General features: G+C 47.7%; 1 protein-coding gene across 1 annotated transcript in view; it reads right to left on the bottom strand.

Moving 5' to 3' along the window:
• The window catches only part of LOC138674622 (zinc metalloproteinase-disintegrin-like berythractivase), a 143,903-nt gene that overhangs the window by 103,108 nt on the left and 16,357 nt on the right, over nucleotides 1-24,438 (bottom strand). The window contains exons 7-10 of the mRNA XM_069762438.1: nucleotides 5,860-5,924; nucleotides 5,016-5,098; nucleotides 4,272-4,348; nucleotides 2,877-2,955 (exon numbers count right to left, since the gene is read on the bottom strand). Of these exons, the coding sequence (XP_069618539.1) occupies nucleotides 2,877-2,955; nucleotides 4,272-4,348; nucleotides 5,016-5,098; nucleotides 5,860-5,924 (304 nt within the window). The remainder of the gene's footprint in view (nucleotides 1-2,876; nucleotides 2,956-4,271; nucleotides 4,349-5,015; nucleotides 5,099-5,859; nucleotides 5,925-24,438) is intronic.

Here is a 24,438-nt window from a genome sequence, read left to right as displayed (position 1 = left end):
TATTTGAAATGTAATAAAGAAATGGCAGTTAACAGGAACATTGGAGGTCAGGATAAGGTCTGGAAAACCAAGCAAAATTTCAGTGAGAGCTACATATAGGCTTGCTAGGGAGGCAACTCAGAACCCCTGCTTGACTGCAAAAGTCCTTCAGAAAGATTTAGCAGACTCTGATGTTGTGGTACATTGTTCTACTGTTCAGAGACACCTGCACAAATATAGCCTTCATGGAAGAGTCATCAGAAGTAAACCTTTACTGCGTCCTCACCATAACATTCAGCATCAGAAGTATGCAAAAAAATACCTAAACAATTGTAATATCAAGTCAACCCCCAAAAAAATTTTATTGCATGAATCTACAACCCTACAACTCCCAGAATGTCCTTAACAATGGTAAGGAGATACTGGGAATTGTTATTAACAGCCATCATCAGACCATGGACCATACAGGAACCACAGCACTGATTAGAATTAGTCAGTATCACAAATAAACATTTACATCCAGCTACCTTATGGATTACATCTTACAGTCGTCTCTTTCTTTTCATCTCCATCTTGTCTAGATTTCTTGATGATTTTTCACATCCACAGCTGTTCTCTGCAGACCTCTCTCTTCTCCGGTCTTTAGCATCCCGACACAGCATTAAGAGTGTTATTAAAATGCCCACTGCATAAAAATATCTGTTCTTATCTACTATATAATTGTCTAAGGGTCACTTCCGTCTTTCTGTCTGTCTGTCCTTCTGTCACGAATATTCATTGATCGCGGCCTCTGTCTGTCATGGAATCCAAGTCGCTGATTGGTCGTGGCAAAACGCCCACGACCATTGCCACGACCAATCAGCGACGGCCCCAGTTCGGCAGCAATATGGCCGCTCTTTCCTCCCCGCAGTCAGTGCCCGCTGCATACTCCCCTCCAGTCATCCAGTCAGCCCTCACACAGGGTTAATGCCAGCGTTACCGGAGTGTGGTGTAACGCACTCCGGTTATGCAGCTATTAACCCTGTGTGACCAACTCATTACTATTGATGCTGCATATGCAGCATCAATAGTAAAAAGATCTAATGTTACAAATAATAATAATAAAAAAAAACATTATTCTCACCCTCCGACGTGTCGTCCTGTCCTCGGCAGTGCAAGCGGCAGGTTCCAGTGCTAAGGATGGTATGCGAGAAGGACCTGCCATGACGTCACGGTCATGTGACTGCGACGTCATCACAGGTCTTGCACTCATACCAACCCTGGGATCGGAAGCTGCAGTGCACCCAGTCCTCATCTCTCTCCAGCCTGCAGCTATGGCATTTCCAGGAGGAGGCTACTATCCGGCCCCGGGGGTGAGTGCTGTTCCCCCTCTGCACAGCTGCTCAATTTATTCCCCCACCTGCACTGCCCCTGAGTTTGTTCTCCCCATCTGCACAGCCCCTCAGTTAATTCCTCCATCTGTACAGGCCCTCTGTTTAATCCCCCACATCTGCACAGCCCCTCTGTTTATTCCCATATACACAGCCTGTTTTTACCCCCATTTGCACAGGTTATCATTTTATCCCCCCATCTGCACAACCCCTGAGCTTATTCCCTCAATCTGCATAATCCCGTCAGTGTATTCCCCCGTCTGCATAGCTAGTCAATTTATTCCCTCCATCAGCAGCCCCTGTTTATACACACCCATCTGCACAGCACCTCACTTTATTCCTTCATCAGCATAACCCCACAATTTATTCCCCACATCTGCACAGCCTATCAATTTATTCCATCTGCACAGCCCATCAGTTTATCCCCCATCTGCATAGCCCTTCTGTTTATTCCCCCCATCTGCACCGCCCGTCATTTTATCCCCCTCTTTACAGCCCCTCAGCTTATTCCCGTCTGCACAGCCCACCAGTTTATGCCCCCAACTGTGCAGCCCTCTGTTTATTCAGCCCCATTTGCACATCCCCTATGTTTATTCCCCCATCTACACAGCCTCTCATTTTATTCTCCCCCCTCTGCACAGACCCTCATTTTATTCCCCTGATCTGCACAGCCCCTCATTTTATTCCCCCCATCAGCACAGCCCCTCAGTTTATTCTCCCAATCTGCACAGCCCCTCAGTTTATTCCCGCACCATCAGCACAGTGCCCCAGTTTATCATCCCATGAGCACAGCCCCTTCCCTCATTTTATCTGCTCCCCATCTGCATAGCCCCTCATTTTATGGCCCCTGCACAGTAATATAAGAATTAAGGGAAAAAAAATGTCATACTCACCTAATCCCGGCTCCCGGTCCACCGTCTCCTCTTCTTTGAAGTGCCGCAGTGGACGCTGGATGGTGCACTGACGTCACTGTAACTCGCCATCCAAAGTCCCCTGCGTGAGCCTTCTTTAACAAGGCACAGGCCGGAAGTGGCCTATGACGTGCTGGAGATTTCGGCAAAGCAGGGGAGAGTACAGCTCCTCTACTCCTGTCCTGGGCGATGCACACAGCAATTGCATTCGCATTTGATAGACGCAAATGCAATTGAAAGCAGGGAGGGAGTGACGCCCGGGGTGCAGGAGAGATCGGTGATCAGTGTCAGTGACATCACTCACCTTCATGCCTGTGTCCCAACAGTCACAGTGCTGAATATCTGTGAAGACGTAGAGCGACCACAGACATTCAGCATTTTTTTTCAAAGTGCGCCCCTCTTGGGTAGGCAGAAGGTAGTAGCATTTTCTCCTACCCTGTCTACCCCTCGTCCCATTCCTGGATAGAGATAAGTCATTGTACAGAGGAGAAATAACTCCTGCTATTTCTAAATTTAATGCAAATAAATTTTAAAAAAAGTTCCCCTTGTGATATTTTTATCATCCTTTTTCAAGCTTTTAATAAATCTTTGCCTGAAGACTGGTGACTTACTGTACCTGGTGCTCAGGGCGGCTGGTGACCAGAGTGCCGTCCTCTAGATAATTGCTTTCAGTGTAATCCTCCGCAAACAGACCCCTGCAGAAACATAGAGAAGTTAGTCAGTATTAATGTATCATGACGTCAGTGGAAATCTGCAGTACTTCGTCCTGCTATAAGCAGTGGCGTAACTTGTGAGCCCAAATGCAAAATCTCCAATATAGGTCTTCAAATACAGGTCCTTCTCAAAAAATTAGCATATAGTGTTAAATTTCATTATTTACCAGACAGGTTTTTTGGGTTATCAGGAGTTGTATGCCAAAATCATCAGTATTAAAACAATAAAAGACCTGACAAATTTCAGTTGGTGGATAATTAATCTATAATATATGAAAGTTTAATTGTAATCATTACATTATGGTAAATAATGAAATTTAACACTATATGCTAATTTTTTGAGAAGGACCTGTATAGGTCAAAGGGATCGATTGGGCTCACGTAGGCTCCAGGACTGGGGTGCGACTCCATCCCCTGCACCTATTATAGTTACCTCCTTTGTTATAAGGGACTAGCTATTGAACCCTTTCTACGCCCGGGTGGCGAGCATTTATATTGGTATATGGTCTCCATCCTGTCATGTGCTGCTCCATCCTGCGTCCCCATCCTGTCATGTGCTGCACCCATCCTGCGTCCCCATCCTGTCATGTGCTGCACCCATCCTGCGTCCCCATCCTGTCATGTGCTGCACCCATCCTACGCCCCCATCCTGTCATGTGCTGCACCCATCCTGCGTCCCCATCCTGTCATGTGCTGCACCCATCCTGCGTCCCCATCCTGGTATGTGCTGCACCCATCCTGCGTCCCCATCCTGTCATGTGCTGCACCCATCCGGGGGCCTGAGCAGGCGGGGACACCGGCGCGCTGTGGGGGTCAGGTGCCGGTATCGCCGCCAGCTCAGGCCCCCCAGCACTTACTATATTCACCTGTCCTGCGTTCCACCGCTGGGCGCCGCCATCTTCCCGGTCTCCTGGCTGTGACTGTTCAGTCAGAGGGCGGCGCCAGCGCGCATTAAGCGCGTCATCGCGCCCTCTGAACTGAAGGTCACAGGCCGAAGACCGGGAAGATGGCGGCGCTCAGCGGTGGAACGCAGTACAGGTGGATATGGCCGATACTCACCCTCCTGGCGGTCCCTGCTTCTCTGTTGGAGATCGCGGTGTGCGTTCAGTGTGAACGCATACCGCGATCTCCCGGGAGCGTCACTCTGTGAGGCCCAGACTGCGCCGGCGCTTGCGCCTGCGCAGTCTATAAAGGCTTCGGACAGAGTGACGCTCCCAGCGTTATATTATAGATATGTACAAGTATATACGGTCATCTCACCACCCGAGATATACATAACCCACACTGTGACCACTCACTCTGTCTTCTCAATGTGAATGACTGTTGGCTTCCCACGCAGGTGGATCTCATATTGAAGAACATCTGGATAAATGCTCTGGATAAACAGATAAAAAATACTATTTTAATAATTCAATTATGATTTTTTTTTACATTTTTACAAATTAGATAAGTCTCTTGAAGACTAATTGATTGCAGGCTGCCCCTAATAATGGGACTTAAATAGATCAGCTCTATTCTTTTGGAGGACCAATCAGAAAGAGTTCAATTCACCCGCAGCACCCCCAAAGGAGAAATCGGGTACTACACGGTTTATATTAAAATCAAGAGACTTTCGTTCTCTTCACTCTGACTAATTGAAGGCAATGGTAAGTTTGTTTGTCTATATGTATACGGCTGAGTTCATATCTGGGTTGTAACTTCCTTTTAAAATAAAAGCAAAACCTCTGCCAAATCAATTGCATTATGGATACCATCCAGCCTGACAAATCCCATTCACTAATAATGGGGAATATTGGGTTCCGCCAAGATGTCCATAATTTTGACTGAAAATAAATCAATACATAAAAAATAAAAATATATTCATAACATAGAAAGAAAGTAAAAATAATATTATTCTTTTGAAATGTGATGGTATCTGCGATTGAGGCTCTGATGAAGATGTGAACGGAGCCCTAGACTTCTTACCACCGTCACTTCATGACAGTGATACCCTTGATTAGAAGCTTCTTCCACAATTATTGGGCGCATGGAGTGGGAGATACCTGGGTGTCTCTCTTGTAGACAGTGTGCAACCTCCGAGGAAAGACGACCTCATATGTCTGTCCTCCTGGTAACTGAGCGAATACTAAAAGGGAAAAATACAAAGACATTAACAAGTAGAAGTAATGGGGCCGGCATCTGCATCGGGCAAAGCTTGGAAGGTGCCAAGGACTATTGGGCTTGGGGGCAAAATGTGATCTGGACACACATGGAGTTGTCGCATTGAGGGTAGGTTATACGGGGCATTTGTCATCAAAGGGCCAACATATACCATGACCGGGCACAGATTATAGATATAGGGGATCTAAAACATATCATATAGTGGCAGATTTCAATAACCGGGTGTGTATGGGGGCGGCCTTACCGTACCCTGATATCTACTGTCAGAATCACAGATCCTATGTTATTTGGAGACAATTGGTGCCGGGGCCGTCTGGTTACTGTCTGACAAAAAACATGGCTACGTTCTTCCTACACTAGCACCACAGACTGGTAATAGGCTGTGCCTGGTACTGCGGCTCAGACCCATTGAAGTGAGTGAAGTGTAATAGGGAGGACGCGGCCATGATTTATTATCCCGGATAAACCCTATAAATCATAGGCTGCACCAGGTGATGTGGGTGACGGGAGCGGCCGCCACCTGGGATTACACTTCCCGTACAGCGGCTGTATGAGCGCTATATACAGCACACCGGGGTCTATAGGTACACAGACAAGACGTGAGGACCACCACACATATATTACAGAACGGCAGTAATAGACACATCCCACAACCTGCAGAAGTAACACATGGGGAGAACGACGCCACATTCATAGAAAACCTCCAGAAATGGTGACTGTCCTCACCCAGGAGCACCAGAACCAGGAGAAGATGTCTCAGCATGGTCCGGACACGTCTTATCACCATTATCCTGGAGGAGAGAAGCAGAAAATAACAAGAAGTGACGTATAATACCTGATAGCAGGTAATAATGGGCGGACAGACCTAGTAATAATCCCCCCAGTATACAGCGGGGTGGTGAGACCCTGTACTAGTAATAATCCCCCCAGTATACAGCAGGGTGGTGAGACCCTGTACTAGTAATAATCCCCCCAGTATACAGCGGGGGGGGGGGGGGTGTGAGACCCTGTACTAGTAATAATCCCCCCAGTATACAGCGGGGGTGGTGAGACCCTGTATTAGTAATAATCCCCCCAGTATACAGCAGGGTGGTCAGACCCTGTACTAGTAATAATCCCCCCACTATACAGCGGGGGTGGTGAGACCCTGTACTAGTAATAATCCCCCCAGTATACAGCGGGGGTGGTGAGACCCTGTACTAGTAATAATCCCCCCACTATACAGCGGGGTGGTGAGACCCTGTACTAGTAATAACCCCCCAGTATACAGCGGGAGGTGAGACCCTGTACTAGTAATAATCCCCCCAGTATACAGCGGGAGGTGAGACCCTGTACTAGTAATAATCCCCCCAGTATACAGCGGGGTGGTGAGACCCTGTACTAGTAATAATCCCCCCAGCATACAGCGGGGTGGTGAGACCCTGTACTAGTAATAATCCCCCCAGTATACAGCGGGGTGGTGAGACCCTGTACTAGTAATAATCCCCCCAGTATACAGCGGGGTGGTGAGACCCTGTACTAGTAATAATCCCCCCAGTATACAGTGGGGATGATGAGACCCTGTACTAGTAATAATCCCCCCAGTATACAGCGGGGGTGGTGAGACCCTGTACTAGTAATAATCCCCCCAGTATACAGCGGGGGGTGAGACCCTGTACTAGTAATAATCCCCCCAGTATACAGCGGGGGTGGTCAGACCCTGTACTAGTAATAATCCCCCCAGTATACAGCGGGGATGATGAGACCCTGTACTAGTAATAATCCCCCCAGTATACAGCGGGGATGATGAGACCCTGTACTAGTAATAATCCCCCACTATACAGCAGGGTGGTGAGACCCTGTACTAGTAATAATCCCCCCAGTATACAGCGGGGATGATGAGACCCTGTACTAGTAATAATCCCCCACTATACAGCGGGGTGGTGAGACCCTGTACTAGTAATAATCCCCCCAGTATACAGCGGGGGTGGTCAGACCCTGTACTAGTAATAATCCCCCCAGTATACAGCGGGGATGATGAGACCCTGTACTAGTAATAATCCCCCAGTATACAGCAGGGGGGGGTGAGACCCTGTACTAGTAATAACCCCCCAGTATACAGCGGGGGGGGTGAGACCCTGTACTAGTAATAATCCCCCCAGTATACAGCGGGGGGAGAGACCCTGTACTAGTAATAATCCCCCCAGTATACAGCGGGGGCGATGAGACCCTGTACTAGTAATAATCCCCCCAGTATACAGCGGGGGGTGAGACCCTGTACTAGTAATAATCCCCCCAGTATACAGCGGGGTGGTGAGACCCTGTACTAGTAATAATCCCCCCAGTATACAGCGGGGTGGTGAGACCCTGTACTAGTAATAATCCCCCCAGTATACAGCGGGGATGATGAGACCCTGTACTAGTAATAATCCCCCCAGTATACAGCGGGGGGTGAGACCCTGTACTAGTAATAATCCCCCCAGTATACAGCGGGGGTGGTCAGACCCTGTACTAGTAATAATCCCCCCAGTATACAGCGGGGATGATGAGACCCTGTACTAGTAATAATCCCCCCACTATACAGCAGGGTGGTGAGACCCTGTACTAGTAATAATCCCCCCAGTATACAGCGGGGATGATGAGACCCTGTACTAGTAATAATCCCCCAGTATACAGCGGGGTGGTGAGACCCTGTACTAGTAATAATCCCCCCAGTATACAGCGGGGGTGGTCAGACCCTGTACTAGTAATAATCCCCCAGTATACAGCAGGGGGGGGTGAGACCCTGTACTAGTAATAATACCCCCAGTATACAGCGGGGGTGGTGAGACCCTGTACTAGTAATAATCCCCCCAGTATACAGCGGGGGTGGTCAGACCCTGTACTAGTAATAATCCCCCAGTATACAGCAGGGGGGGGTGAGACCCTGTACTAGTAATAACCCCCCAGTATACAGCGGGGGGGGTGAGACCCTGTACTAGTAATAATCCCCCCAGTATACAGCGGGGGGAGAGACCCTGTACTAGTAATAATCCCCCCAGTATACAGCGGGGGGTGAGACCCTGTACTAGTAATAATCCCCCAGTATACAGCGGGGGGGGGGGGGGGGGGTGAGACCCTGTACTAGTAATAATCCCCCCAGTATACAGCGGGGGGGGGGGGTGAGACCCTGTACTAGTAATAATCCCCCAGTATACAGCGGGGGGTGAGACCCTGTACTAGTAATAATCCCCCCAGTATACAGCGGGGGGGGGGGGGTGAGACCCTGTACTAGTAATAATCCCCCAGTATACAGCGGGGATGATGAGACCCTGTACTAGTAATAATCCCCCCAGTATACAGCAGGGGGAGAGACCCTGTACTAGTAATAATCCCCCAGTATATAGTGGGGGGGTGAGACCCTGTACTAGTAATAATCCCCCAGTATATAGTGGGGATGATGAGACCCTGTACTAGTAATAATCCCCCAGTATACAGCGGGGATGATGAGACCCTGTACTAGTAATAATCCCCCAGTATACAGCGGGGACGATGAGACCCTGTACTAGTAATAATCCCCCCAGTATACAGCGGGGATGATGAGACCCTGTACTAGTAATAATCCCCCCAGTATACAGCGGGGGGGTGGTCAGACCATGTACTAGTAATAATCCCCCCAGTATACAGCGGGGGTGGTGAGACCCTGTACTAGTAATAATCCCCCAGTATACAGCGGGGATGATGAGACCCTGTACTAGTAATAATCCCCCCAGTATACAGCGGGGGGTGAGACCCTGTACTAGTAATAATCCCCCAGTATACAGCGGGGTGGTGAGACCCTGTACTAGTAATAATCCCCCCAGTATACAGCGGGGTGGTGAGACCCTGTACTAGTAATAATCCCCCAGTATACAGCGGGGTGGTGAGACCCTGTACTAGTAATAATCCCCCAGTATACAGCGGGGGGTGAGACCCTGTACTAGTAATAATCCCCCCAGTATACAGCGGGGGGTGAGACCCTGTACTAGTAATAATCCCCCAGTATACAGCGGGGACGATGAGACCCTGTACTAGTAATAATCCCCCAGTATACAGCGGGGCGATGAGACCCTGTACTAGTAATAATCCCCCAGTATACAGCGGGGGTGGTGAGACCCTGTACTAGTAATAATCCCCCAGTATACAGCGGGGACGATGAGACCCTGTACTAGTAATAATCCCCCAGTATACAGCGGGGCGATGAGACCCTGTACTAGTAATAATCCCCCAGTATACAGCGGGGGTGGTGAGACCCTGTACTAGTAATAATCCCCCAGTATACAGCGGGGGGTGAGACCCTGTACTAGTAATAATCCCCCAGTATACAGCGGGGGGTGAGACCCTGTACTAGTAATAATCCCCCAGTATACAGCGGGGGTGGTCAGACCCTGTACTAGTAATAATCCCCCCAGTATACAGCGGGGTGGTCAGACCCTGTACTAGTAATAATCCCCCAGTATACAGCGGGGACGATGAGACCCTTGTAATGGGGGCCAGGGTGGTAGCCGCACCGAGGGATTGCTGCTGCTTCCTCATCACACCCTGACGCTCCGCTACAGAAATATCATGTCCATTTTGTGGTGAGCTGTGTGTGTCATGTAGTTCACCCACCTGTGAGTCAGAATCCTTCATAACATACAGGGCTCCAATCCGTCGCAGATACACACAAATGTTATCAAAGTCCTGATTCATTTTCAATAAAACTTTACTTAACTTGTGCATCTTCATAACAGTTACAATCCATCCATTTTCCCAATACATGAGTAATCCATCTCCTGCATTTTCCCTGGTCTGCTCCCTCAGCTTTTCTTCCTGCACCATGGCTCCCAGGCCCGCAGCTTCCTGAGCCATCCAGCTAGCTGATACTGAGTGCTCCCCGTCCACTTTCCCCATCTTGAGCAAAAATTCAGGTTGCCTCCGCAATTCCTGTTCGGACCGTAAGTCCCGGACGCCATGGGAGGTAACCCACAGACGAGCCACTGATTCTTCCAGGCCGCCTCGCTCTCTCAGCTCTACACTGTTGCTCTGTTCAGCTTTCTGTCACAGCTCCTTCTAGAACAATTCTCCTCACACAGCTCCAGCTCTTCTCACTACCTGAAAATTACCTCAGGAAGGCGCTCTCCCTGCCGCTACACTGGCTCCACACCTTTCTCACCTGTCACTACTCTGACTGAAACCAATTCTCAACACAATCTAATCTCCTACTCTACAGCGCCCCTTACACTAACCCACAACTACACTGCCATAACCCTTACCAATGCTGACCTACCACTGCCACTGACCGTCCCTATTCCTGTCCCCAACACACAGATATCAGAACAGTGTCAGCCATTATCATATTAAACAGTGTCAGCTATCATAAACTACACAGGGCACACAGCAAACACAAAACATACCCAGTTTCATTAGGTAGGCATGTACAGGAATGCAGGGCTCAATACAACCACCTGCACACCCCCTTACACCCTGTACTAGTAATAATCCCCCCAGTATACAGTGGGGGTGGTGAGACCCTGTACTAGTAATAATCCCCCCAGTATACAGCGGGGGCAGGAGACCCTGTATTAGTAATAATCCCCCAGTATACAGCGGGGGTGGTGAGACCCTGTACTCGTAATAATCCCCCCAGTATACTGCGGGCGTGCTGAGACCCTGTACTAGTAATAATCCCCCCAGTATACTGCGGGCGTGGTGAGACCCTGTACTAGTAATAATCCCCCCAGTATACTGCGGGGGTGGTGAGACCCTGTACCAGTAATAATCCCCCAGTATACAGCGGGGTGGTCAGACCCTGTACTAGTAATAATCCCCCCAGTATACAGCGGGGGTGGTGAGACCCTGTACTAGTAATAATCCCCCCAGTATACAGCGGGGGGTGAGACCCTGTACTAGTAATAATCCCCCCAGTATACAGCGGGGGGGTGAGACCCTGTACTAGTAATAATCCCCCCAGTATACAGCGGGGGGGGTGAGACCCTGTACTAGTAATAATCCCCCCAGTATACAGCGGAGGCGGTCAGACCCTGTACCAGTAATAATCCCCCCAGTATACAGCGGGGGGTGAGACCCTGCACTAGTAATAATCCCCCCAGTATACAGCGGGGGTGGTGAGACCCTGTACTAGTAATAATCCCCCCAGTATACAGCGGGGGTGGTGAGACCCTGTACTAGTAATAATCCCCTCAGTATACAGCGGGGGTGGTGAGACCCTGTACTAGTAATAATCCCCCCAGTATACAGCGGGGGAAGGACACCCTGTATTAGTAATAATCCCCCCAGTATACAGCGGTGGCAGGAGACCCTGTGCTAGTAATAATCCCCCCAGTATATAGCAGGCGTGGTGAGACCCTGTACCAGTAATAATCCCCCCAGTATACAGCGGGGGTGGTGAGAACCTGTACCAGTAATAATCCCCCCAGTATACAGCGGGGGCAGGAGACCCTGTATTAGTAATAATCCCCCCAGTATACAGCAGGGTGGTGAGACCCTGTGCTAGTGATAATCCCCCCAGTATACAGCGGGGGGGGGGGGGGTGGTGAGACCCTGTACTAGTAATCATCCCCCTAGTGTACAGCGGGGATGATGAGACCCTGTACTAGTAATAATCCCCCCATTATACAACGGGGGGGCGAGACCCTGTACTAGTAATAATCCCCCCAGTATACAACGGGGGGGGGGGGGTGGGCGAGACCCTGTACTAGTAATAATCCCCCCAGTATACAGCGGGGGGAGTGAGACCCTGTACTAGTAACAATTTCCCCAGTATGCAGCGGGGCGAGAGACACGTCTGTCACATCAAACCCAGGTCCCTCATTCGGCCAGGCTGGAGGGACCTGGGTTTGATGCAGGGCATTAATATATGTGTATTTTAAGTGTCAGATAGTGGCCCAAAGGCATTTAACCCCTTAAAAACATCAGTTACTTATTCAAATGTGTGAAAATGGGCTGTTTGCCCACTTTGATGCCAGTTCTGGAGCCCAGAACCCATTTGGGCCAGGCTGGAGGGACCTGGGTTTGTTGCAGGGCTTCAATATCTGTGTATTTTATGTGTCAGATCAGTGGCCCAAAGGCATTTAACCCCTTAAAAACATCAGTTATTTATTCAAATGTGTGAAAATGGGCTGTTTGCCCACTTTGATGCCAGTTTTGATGCCCAGAACCCATTTGGGCCAGGCTGGCTGGACCTGTTTTTGATGTGGGCCTCCCTGTTCTATATGTATGTACTGTGGTATCGGTGGCCCAAAGGCATTTAACCCCTTAAAAACATCAGCTACTTATTCAAATCTGTGAAAATGGGCTGTTTGCCCACTTTGATGCCAGTTCTGGTGCCCAGAACCCATTTGGGCCAGGCTGTAGGGACCTGTGTTTGATGCAGGGCATCACTGTCTGTGTATTTTATGTGTCAGATCAGTGGCCCAAAGGCATTTAACCCCTTAAAAACATCAGTTACTTATTCAAATCTGTGAAAATGGGCTGTTTGCCCACTTTGATGCCAGTTTTGATGCCCAGAACCCATTTGGGCCAGGCTGGCTGGACCTGTTTTTGATGTGGGGCTCCCTGTTCTATATGTATGCACTGTGGTATTAGTGGCCCAAAGGCATTTAACCCTTTCTTCAGCGCTCTTTGATGCCCATTTTTGTGCCAGTTTTATTGTTTTTGTAGCCGTTTTTAAGTGTATTCACATCAGGGCATCTCACTGCATTGTATGTTATTATTGTGAAGCCTATTTTTTGTTGTTAAACCTATGAAAAAAAAACAGAAAAGAAAAAATTGCCGAATAAGAAACTGACGAATAAGAAACCAACTTCAGCTCCAAATAAGAAACTGAACAATAAGAAACCAACTTCAGCCTGGTGGCCTGTTTGTGAGTACTGGAGAAATGGTGCAGACAGGACAGGGTGGATGGGAAAAGAAAAAAAAGGGCTTCCTATTGTTAACCCTTCAGTGCCCCCAGACTACAAGCATTAGTGTTACACCGTCCTTAAGTGCTGGAGTCAGGATCTGAGTTACCTTAGTCCCAAATAAAGATATAGTTTACTGACCTCATGCATGGCATATACTGTGTATAGTATGTATAGGAGGAGGGACTCAGCAGATTGTTTGGTATCATAGTATTAGTCAGGACTGAGGAGGATTCAGGACAGGAACATACAGGGAGGAGGATGGACGGTGTCACTTGTTGCTGCTGAGGATAGGGTAATAAGTTATGTAAATTGATTTTAGGTGGAACCTGTGGTGAGATGTAGTACAGCTTCAATGATTATATAGAGTTACACTGGTTTCACACTTGCATATTTTGCAATCTGTGTGACAATGGCTGCACACGGATCCGTTTACGTCTCCATTGCCTTTCAGTGGTGACAGATGGGTCCTGCGTGTGCATCCAGTTGTCACCATTTTCCCATGGATCCGTGTGTCTGCATATTTTACCAGACGCACAAAAATGCAACTTGTTGCAGTTTTGTGTTGTCTGAAAAACACGCAGGGACATGGACACGCACGGACCCATGGCTACACGTCTGGAGTTACCATGAAGCACGGATCCAGGACACGCACAGATCTATATGACTCCGTGTGCAGGGATCCGTTATGCGGAACGGCGCATGCTGGGAGGCAAGGGATGTGCTGTATGGGAAAGTGATGAAACTGTATGGGAGCAGGATGCAGACATAATGTAGACTCTGCCTGCTGTGCCCTATGTTATAGCGTGCTAATGTTAATAAAATGCATTGGGAGCCTGTATATAACATGGGGCACCTGGTTAGTGGCCGCACGGGTGGGTCTGCTTTCACACTAGCGCTTTACTATGGTGTTGTGATGTGTAACAATCCTGATGCATCCCGATCCTGATGCATCTCTACACTTAACATAGGGACACATGGACCTGCGTTTGCATCAGGGCCTATCAGGATCAGTATGCGTCAGGATTTTTTCATGTGCTCTCAAAATGCAGCTTGTTGCGAATTTTGGGTGTTAAAAAAATCTGCAGACTTCCTGGTACGTGGCAGCGCATCCAAAACAAATATGATTGTCAGTGTAGATGCCCCCAAATCAGGATGCCTGCGTCCAATTTGCATGTGGATGTCATACTGCCCAGGCTCGGAGCCCCATTTTTTTTGTTTCACTTTCACCAGTCTCTCCCCTCTCCTCTGCCCCAGAAGTCAGAATTTGACATTTCCAACCAAATCCTGATCAGGATGCAGTTCCATGTGTTTACTTCCGTTTAGAGAAAAAATACGGATGCAGATAAATTGTGTCCAAGAGGGAATGACTACAGCAATGTACAAAAACCGCCACATATTAGAAAGTAATACGTTAAGACTACAACCGAGTAGCGGAGGGGCCCTGTTCACAAGAGCTAACAATCTGGGGAAACGGCAATGCTGGAAACACCGTCTGTACTGCTTCACCAGATACTAGTCCAGGTCTATAATGAGGCTCTCACTGTACAGGCAAAGACCTGGAACAATGACAGTGGAAAACGCATTTCTATTTAAAAAAGAGTCGGCTCTTTAGGGTGAGCGGAGCCGAATGAACCGGATCACGAAAAAGAGCCACACTGCCCATCACTAATCGTAATAACCATTGCTCACCTTCCTGTACTGCTCTCTGCCGCAGGGCCTCAAACCTGTTTGTAAGGAGATCCAACAGCTTCCAGGGGTCAGCCAGGGAGAATGAGAAAGTTGCTGACCTGGGTTCCTACATTTAACCCATGTAGGTGTGGCCGGACCCCCCCTCCCCTCTATTCCCATTGGTCAGTTGGGGTCCCAGTTAGAGCATCACCTGGGGGAGCAGCGGGGGGGAATTGGGCACTGACAGTGCTTTAACGCTATGTGCTCCGCAGTCAGAGGTACATTCCTTAATCAGTACTGTACCTGCCATTAGACCTGCTCCTCAATAGGAATCCGCAGGTGTAAAACCACAGGTGGAATCCGCACAAAAACCGCTGTAAATCCGCAACAAATCCGCAGGTAATCTGCAGTGCGGTTTACCTGCGAATTTTGCAAAAACAGTGCGGAAAAATCCGCACACCAATCCACAACATGTGCACGTAGCCTAACAGTTCTACTTTATTTATCAACAGGGTTTTCATTACAGATGTGGCACAGTGCATATGTGGCACCCCAGGGTCCTGGTCGTCACAATAGCATTGCTTTCCTCACGGGGAGAGCGGTTACATTTGGAAGCGATGAAGGATATTTTTTATCAGGTAACCACAAAGCACACAACATGTTCACACTCCAGGCCACAAGGGGGAGCTTTTGATCCTCTTTCCTAGGTGAGGCCTCTCTCCCTGCTCACTGCACGCCGGCGCGTATGATCAACATGTCCCAAGGTAACTTTACACAACTACAGTGATATATACTTATAATCTTGTTGCCTGGACTATATTATGTGCGTCTTGTCTTCTGTTATCAATAGGGTTTAACCCTTAGGGATCGTCCAATCCAGGATTGATTGCACATTTAGGATCGCTAACCCTAGTATGATCATTTAGCACACTCTGGTATGCAGTTAGAGTTAGGGTGCTCGGATTTTTGATGTTATCTTCAGCATTGCTTTTGCCATCTGTATATGCTGCTTTTTTAGCTGTTTCCTTTGTTTTTCACCTTTTTGTCCACATATTGTATATATATATATAATATGCTGATGTATATTTAATATCTTAATCAACGTAAGTGCATATTGATAACTTCCTTTGATACCTCTATTTCCTGGCATGGACCTTTGGTCAATGACCATTTCATGACAAATTATGTTCCTTTGGATCTAGCGATATTAGCTATTATTCTATGGGCCTGGTATGTTTGTTTTTTTAGGTTTATATGGTATGGCCTAGAGGTATGCCCCTTGTTGGCCGAGAGGGCGTTATTGTTTAGGTGTTTTTTTCTTAATCAGTACTGTACCTGCCATTACACCTGCTCCTCAATACCCGCAGGTGTGAAACCACAGGTGGAATCCGCACAAAAAACGCTGTAAAATCCACGGCAAATCCGCAGGTAATCTGCAGTGCGGTTTACCTGCGAATTTTACAAAAACAGTGCGGAAAAATCTGCACACCAATCCGCAACATGTGCACATAGCCTAACAGCTCTACTTTACTTATCAACAGGGTTTTCATAACAGATGCGGCACAGTGCATATGTGGTGCCCCAGGGTCCTGGTCATCACAGTAGCATTGCTTTCCTCACAGGGAGAGCGATGTTACATTTGGAAGCAATGAAGGATATCTTTTATCGGGTAACCACATTGCACACAACATGTTCACACTCCAGGCCACAAGGGGAGCTTTTGATCCTATTTCCTTGGTGACTCCCCTGCATATGCATATATATTGTGGTTTTGGAGGGAAAGTAAGTCAGACTTAATGAGAAAGTGCCAGGAAGCAGACTGGCGCAGTATGAGGCAGGAAGAACGCATAAGGGGCTGTGTAGTCTGAAGTACCACAGCTCCTGGAAAGAGACATACAGAGGGAAAGGACATTGTTTAGTGAGCGTGCAGGAGAGCAAAGCACAGGAGAAGATACATCAGGGGAGACCAGCTGCGAATGAACAATCTCCCTCTGAAGCGCAGATAACCGGTAACCGGGACACCGAGGTTGTAAGGAACTCTACGACTTACAGCAGTGACCGGCAGGACAGCTGAACTGCAAGTTACCTCTCCACCACACACACCTGAGACACAGTAACAGAGCTCAGGGCGTGCTAGAGTCCCTGTAAAAAGGCTCGAGTTACCTGTCAAGCAGGTATTGTCCTATCCTATATGGGGGACAGAGAAAAGAACTGTGAGGACCTTATCTGAAGCCATAGGTAGTAAGGGACTACAACACCACCCCGCTAGAGGAAGGCTTTTAATTCCTCCTGGTAAAGGGGACTATGGATTCGCTTCCAAGCCAGCTGGACCCTGCCTGCCCTGTGATCTGGTACCCTGGACTGTGGCTGCCTGAAGTCTTCAGTAAACCCGGTAAAGAGACTGCAAACTTATGTCCTCATTCTTTACTACACCTTTCACCATCATCTTCCATCTACTCACCGGGAGCCCTGGGTATATACTTCACCTGTGGGAAGTTATACCATCTAGCTGCCATAACATCACCCCAGAGGACCCCTTAAAGCAGTGTCGGTCCCCACTGACCGAATACCACAGGTGGCGTCACGAACATAAACTTTATTCAATTTCTCCTTTTACATGGGCACCCAGGGCCACGGACCGGGTCGCCACCGTGACATCCACCTGTGAACACTGGACCCGGTACCGGGTATCCCACGGCCCTGGCAGGGGGACTCACAAACACAGTGACATTTCTAGGGCTTTCCCTGTCTTCCCTGCAATACAACTCTTCCTGGCAATCACTGTCTCGCTGGTCAATCTCTGTCCCATCCTGGCAATCACTTTATGGCTGAACAATCTCTGTCCCGTCCTGGCAATCACTGTCTGGCTGGACAATCCCTGTCCTGTCCTGGCAATCACTTGACCGCGTATCGCTAAGACTGGGTCTTCTCTGTAACCAATCTTCCAACCCCACTACCCTGCCCCCTACGACTCCACTTGCCAACTATTGAAATTAAAATGAAACACATAAATTTCTTTGGATAAATTGGCCACAGCGGCCATTTTACCCTGCTGTTCTGTTCGCATTTTCCATGCACTTGTACTGTTCCCGAGTCAATATGACCCGACCTATTAATTCTTGTTTTTTAGCTACTCTAAGTGTTTTATTTGAATACTTTTTTCATTATTATACTGTATGTGAACATGGTTGATCATAAACAAATGAAAAATTTAAATTTAAACTTAAATTTTTTTTTTTCATAAAAAGGTTACACAGGCTTTTTACAATTATCTTTGATTGTTGGCATTCTGCACACAAATGACAAAGAAGCTTTACATTACTTTTACTAAAACATGAAATTTAACTTTTTGAAAACAATATTTATAAATCAACAAATGAAAAATCATAAAAACTTCAACCTTTTTAGAAAGAAAAAAGAAAAGCTGAACATGTTCATGCGTTTTTACACTGAACACAATAATAAGACACATGTCCTTTACACAGATATTTTGAACATCCAGCACATGTCAGATTAGTCTTATTGTCACAGGAAGATGGACAGAAGCTACATCTCTTCCTTTTTTTGCTGGTAGCTGTGCTGCTGGTAGCTGTGCTGGTGGAGGCCGTTTGTTGTGGAGTCTCTTTTTTGAGCATGCTGGACACTTTTTACAATGGCTGTTGCTCCTTCACTTCTGGGCAGTAGCGTAGCTACCGGGGGGGCAGAGGGGGCCATCGCCCCGGGCCCGGTGCTCTGAGGGGGCCCACCCGGAGCTACGCTACTGTAATTGCATCGGCGCGCGCAGGGCGCCGATGCAGTTACATTCTGCGACAGGGCAGGGAGAATCGATCTCCCTGCTCTGCCGCTATAGGGCCCCTGAGCAGGCGGGGGGGCCCGGTGCCAGCAGTGGGCCCCCCGCCCACTATCGCAATGTGAGCTGTATCGGCATCTAGCCGATACAGCTCACCGCAGTGATGAGGGAAGGAGCGCTGCGCTGCGCTCCTTCTCCCATCATCCCCCACACTGACAGCGGGCGCGATGACGTCACTGTCCGGCGCCCGCAGTCAGTGTAGATGTGAGCGGGAGCAGGGAGCGCCGCTGGAAGAACAAGGAGGAAGAGAGGTGAGTATTTATTAATAGGATCTGTCTATTGGGGGGGGGGTGCTGCCTTATTAATAGGATCTGTCTATTGGGGGGGGCTGCCTTATTAATAGGATCTGTCTATTTGGGGGGTGTGCTGCCTTATTAATAGGATCTGTCTATTGGGGGGGTGCTGCCTTATTAATAGGATCTGTCTATTGGGGGGGGTGCTGCCTTATTAATAGGATCTGTCTATTGGGGGGGTGCTGCCTTATTAATAGGATCTGTCTATTGGGGGGGGTGCTGCCTTATTAATAGGATCTGTCTATTGGGTGGGTGGGGTGCTGCCTTATTAATAGGATCTGTCTATTGGGGGGGGTGCTGCCTTATTAATAGGATCTGTCTATTGGGGGGGGGTGCTGCCTTATTAATAGGATCTGTCTATTGGGGGGGGTGCTGCCTTATTAATAGGATCTGTCTATTGGGGGGTGCTGCCTTATTAATAGGATCTGTCTATTTGGGGGGGGTGCTGCCTTATTAATAGGATCTGTCTATGGGGGGGTGCTGCCTTATTAATAGCATCTGTCTATGGGGGGGTGCTGCCTTATTAATAGCATCTGTCTATTGGGGGGGTGCTGCCTTATTAATAGGATCTGTCTATTGGGGGGGGCTGCCTTATTAATAGCATCTGTCTATTGGGTGGGGGGGGTGCTGCCTTATTAATAGGATCTGTCTATTGGGGGGGTGCTGCCTTATTAATAGGATCTGTCTATTGGGGGGGTGCTGCCTTATTAATAGGATCTGTCTATTTGGGGGGGTGCTGCCTTATTAATAGGATCTGTCTATTTGGGGGGGGTGCTGCCTTATTAATAGGATCTGTCTATTGGGTGGGGAGGGGGTGCTGCCTTATTAATAGGATCTGTCTATTGGGGGGGTGCTGCCTTATTAATAGGATCTGTCTATTGGGGGGGGTGCTGCCTTATTAATAGGATCTGTCTATTTGGGGGGGTGCTGCCTTATTAATAGGATCTGTCTATGGGGGGGTGCTGCCTTATTAATAGCATCTGTCTATTGGGGGGGTGCTGCCTTATTAATAGGATCTGTCTATTGGGGGGGGCTGCCTTATTAATAGCATCTGTCTATTTGGGGGGGTACTGCCTTATTAATAGGATCTGTCTATTGGGGGGGGTGCTGCCTTATTAATAGGATCTGTCTATGGGGGGGTGCTGCCTTATTAATAGGATCTGTCTATTGGGGGGGTGCTGCCTTATTAATAGGATCTGTCTATTGGGGGGGGGTGCTGCCTTATTAATAGGATCTGTCTATTGGGGGGGGCTGCCTTATTAATAGGATCTGCCTATTGGGGGGGTTCTGCCTTATATACGGGATCTGCCTATGGGGGTGCTGCCTTATATACGGGATCTGCCTATAGGGGTGCTGCCTTATATACGGGATCTGCCTATGGGGGGTGCTGCCTTATATACAGTAGAGTATCTGCCTATGGGGGATTCTGCCTTATATACAGGATCTGCCTATAGCGGGGGGTGCTGCCTTATTCTACAGGATCTGCTTATGGGGGGAGTGCTGCCTTATATACAGAATCTGCCTAGAAGGGGGAGTGCTGCCTTATTCTGCAGGATCTGCCTATAGGGGGGAGCACTGCCTTATTCTACAGGATCTGCCTATGGGGGGAGTGCTGCCTTATTATACAGGATCTGCCTAGAGGGGGGAGTGCTGCCTTATTCTGTAGGATCTGCCTATGGGGGGAGTGCTGCCTTATTCTAAAGGATCTGCCTATGGGGGGTGCTGCCTTATACTACAGGGTCTGCCTATAGGGGTGCTGCCTTGTGCTATATTGAGGACTATCTGGCGCATTATACTATATGGCGTTTATCTATGGGGCCATCATACAGTATGGGGATTACAGTGTTGGAGCCATCAAACAGTTTGAAGGCTACTAAGGCGTCAGTATACTGTGTGGGTGGTACTATACAGTTAGGGGGCATTATACTGTGTATAGGGGAGCTGTACGGGGGGGAGACTCGGGACATTATTAAATGTAAAGTGGGCACTTATTGAAATAGGGGAACTCAGGTTACTGTGACTATCAAAGGGGCACACAGAGGGCATTATTACTTTCTAGGGGCAAAATGTGGGCTCTTTTCTAGGGCACTTGCACCCAGCATTACTATATTATAGAGGGGTGCTTTAGAATTTAGAGGGTACAGAGAACCACAGAGTAGGTGCAGTAATAGGGTCACATACGGCAGCAGCGGCTCAGTATTGGGGTATCAGGTGCAGTAATAGGGGAACATACGGCAGCAGCGGCTCAGTATTGGGGTATCAGGGGCAGTAATAGGGACACATACGGCAGCAGCGGCTCAGTATTGGGATATCAGGGGCAGTAATAGGGACACATACGGCAGCAGCGGCTCAGTATTGGGGTATCAGGTGCAGTAATAGGGACACATACGGCAGCAGCGGCTCAGTATTGGGGTATCAGGTGCAGTAATAGGGGAACATACGGCTGCAGCGGCTCAGTATTGTGGTATCAGGTGCAGTAATAGGGTCACATACGGCAGCAGCGGCTCAGTATTGGGGTATCAGGTGCAGTAATAGGGGAACATACGGCAGCAGCGGCTCAGTATTGGGGTATCAGGGGCAGTAATAAGGACACATACGGCAGCAGAGGCTCAGTATTGGGGTATCAGGGGCAGTAATAGGGACACATATGGCAGCAGCGGCTCAGTATTGGGATATCAGGGGCAGTAATAGGGACACATACGGCAGCAGCAGCTCAGTATTGGGGTATCAGGTGCAGTAATAGGGACACATACGGCAGCAGCGGCTCAGTATTGGGGTATCGGGCAGTAATAGGGACACATAGGGCAGCAGCGGCTCAGTATTGGGGTATCAGGTGTAGTAATAGGGAAATATATGGCAGCAGCGGCTCAGTATTAGGGTATCAGCAGGATTAGGGGTTTGTGCAGGTTGAGAATAGATGGTGATGGCTGGAATGTGAGAAGTGAAACGTGTCTTTGTTGTTTTCTCTGCAGACAAGTTGTAGCTGGAAGAAGCTGTCATGTCGGTCTGGGCTAGATGGAAAAGACGGGAAAAGTGACGATTCCATCATAAAGAACGTCAACGGTAAGACATTATCAATAACTGTGCTGTGATCTCTTATATGCTCTGTAGGGCTGGTATATACCACTGACCGTATGGCGGTAATATCCATGTTGGTCGTTATATAGAGATTATCTTCAGTAACAGCGCGGTCATCTGCTGAGGTTCTCCACTATTAGGGGGCGTCATCGAGTTGTAATCAAGGTTATCTGGTTAGGGGCCCACTCAGAAGCTTCGCCCCCCCTGGACCAAAACCCTAGCTATGCCTCTGCTTCTGGGGGTCACTTTTCTGCTCTCATTATATGGCCTAACCAGGGATTTGCCCAATTCCTCAAGAAATAATCTTCTTTTATGCAGCTTATTCCGGTTCCAATTGGGGTCGATTTCTCTCCATAAGACAAATGCATTGAATGGAGAAACGTCCAGTATGTTATAAAATAAAATCATTGGCCACCGATTGGTTTTGCGTTTGCATGTACAGGTCCTTCTCAAAAAATTAGCATATAGTGTTAAATTTCATTATTTACCATAATGTAATGATTACAATTAAACTTTCATATATTATAGATTCATTATCCACCAACTGAAATTTGTCAGGTCTTTTATTGTTTTAATACTGATGATTTTGGCATACAACTCCTGATAACCCAAAAAACCTGTCTCAATAAATTAGCATATCAAGAAAAGGTTCTCTAAACGACCTATTACCCTAATCTTCTGAATCAACTAATTAACTCTAAACACATGCAAAAGATACCTGAGGCTTTTATAAACTCCCTGCCTGGTTCATTACTCAAAACCCCCATCATGGGTAAGACTAGCGACCTGACAGATGTCAAGAAGGCCATCATTGACACCCTCAAGCAAGAGGGTAAGACCCAGAAAGAAATTTCTCAACAAATAGGCTGTTCCCAGAGTGCTGTATCAAGGTACCTCAATGGTAAGTCTGTTGGAAGGAAACAATGTGGCAGAAAACGCTGTACAACGAGAAGAGGAGACCGGACCCTGAGGAAGATTGTGGAGAAGGACCGATTCCAGACCTTGGGGAACCTGAGGAAGCAGTGGACTGAGTCTGGTGTGGAAACATCCAGAGCCACCGTGCACAGGCGTGTGCAGGAAATGGGCTACAGGTGCCGCATTCCCCAGGTAAAGCCACTTTTGAGCTACAGAGAAGCAGCACTGGACTGTTGCTAAGTGGTCCCAAGTACTTTTTTCTGATGAAAGCAAATTTTGCATGTCATTCGGAAATCAAGGTGCCAGAGTCTGGAGGAAGACTGGGGAGAAGGAAATGCCAAAATGCCTGAAGTCCAGTGTCAAGTACCGACAGTCAGTGATGGTGTGGGGTGCCATGTCAGATGCTGGTGTTGGTCCACTGTGTTTCATCAAGGGCAGGGTCAATGCAGCTAGCTATCAGGAGATTTTGGAGCACTTCATGCTTCCATCGGCTGAAATGCTTTATGGAGATGAAGATTTCATTTTTCAGCACGACCTGGCACCTGCTCACAGTGCCAAAACCACTGGTAAATGGTTTACTGACCATGGTATTACTGTGCTCAATTGGCCTGCCAACTCTCCTGACCTGAACCCCATAGAGAATCTGTGGGATATTGTGAAGAGAAAGTTGAGAGACGCAAGACCCAACACTCTGGATGAGCTTAAGGCTGCTATTGAAGCATCCTGGGCCTCCATAACATCTCAGCAGTGTCACAGGCTGATTGCCTCCATGCCACGCCGCATTGAAGCAGTCATTTCTGCCAAAGGATTCCCGACCAAGTATTGAGTGCATAACTGAACATTATTATTTGTTGGTTTTTTTGTTTGTTATTAAAAAACACTTTTATTTGATTGGATGGGTGAAATATGCTAATTTATTGAGACAGGTTTTTTGGGTTATCAGGAGTTGTATGCCAAAATCATCAGTATTAAAACAATAATAGACCTGACAAATTTCAGTTGGTAGATAATGAATCTATAATATATGAAAGTTTAATTGTAATCATTACATTATGGTAAATAATGAAATTTAACACTATATGCTAATTTTTTGAGAAGGACCTGTATATGTTGATATTGCTTGGAATAAAGTATCAACTGCTCTTTTTGTGGCATTATAATCCAAAATAATGTCAGGCTTTCTGTTTTCTCTATCACTTACGGCATTGTCATGGTTCATTGTGCTCATTAGAATTACCTGCTTGGGTTTTTTTGGAACATAAGAAACAACAGTTGTATTTCCAGAAAAAAAAAAGTAGAACTGTACACCTCTCTCTTGCTAAGGATACCTTGCGGTAGTTCAGGTTTGTTTTTTCTTATAGTACCCAGCATGGTAAGTTGTTTTTTCTTCAACATCTGGCCTAGTTGATAGGATGTAAAAAAGTTGTCACATGTGACATTTTGTCCTTTTAGTCCATGAGTCAAATCGAGAACAACACGCATACCCTAATTTTTTTAGGTCTTTCACCAGGGGTTTTTCCTGTATACACTTGAACATTTAGAGCATATGAACTTTTGCTGTCACAAAGTGTCCAGATCTTGATGCCGTGTTTTGCTGGCT

The sequence above is a fragment of the Ranitomeya imitator genome, chromosome 4 (assembly GCF_032444005.1).
Source record: "Ranitomeya imitator isolate aRanImi1 chromosome 4, aRanImi1.pri, whole genome shotgun sequence".
NCBI lineage: Eukaryota > Metazoa > Chordata > Amphibia > Anura > Dendrobatidae > Ranitomeya > Ranitomeya imitator.
Note: the sequence above shows the minus strand (reverse complement) of the source record. Positions and strands in the feature narration are given on the sequence as shown.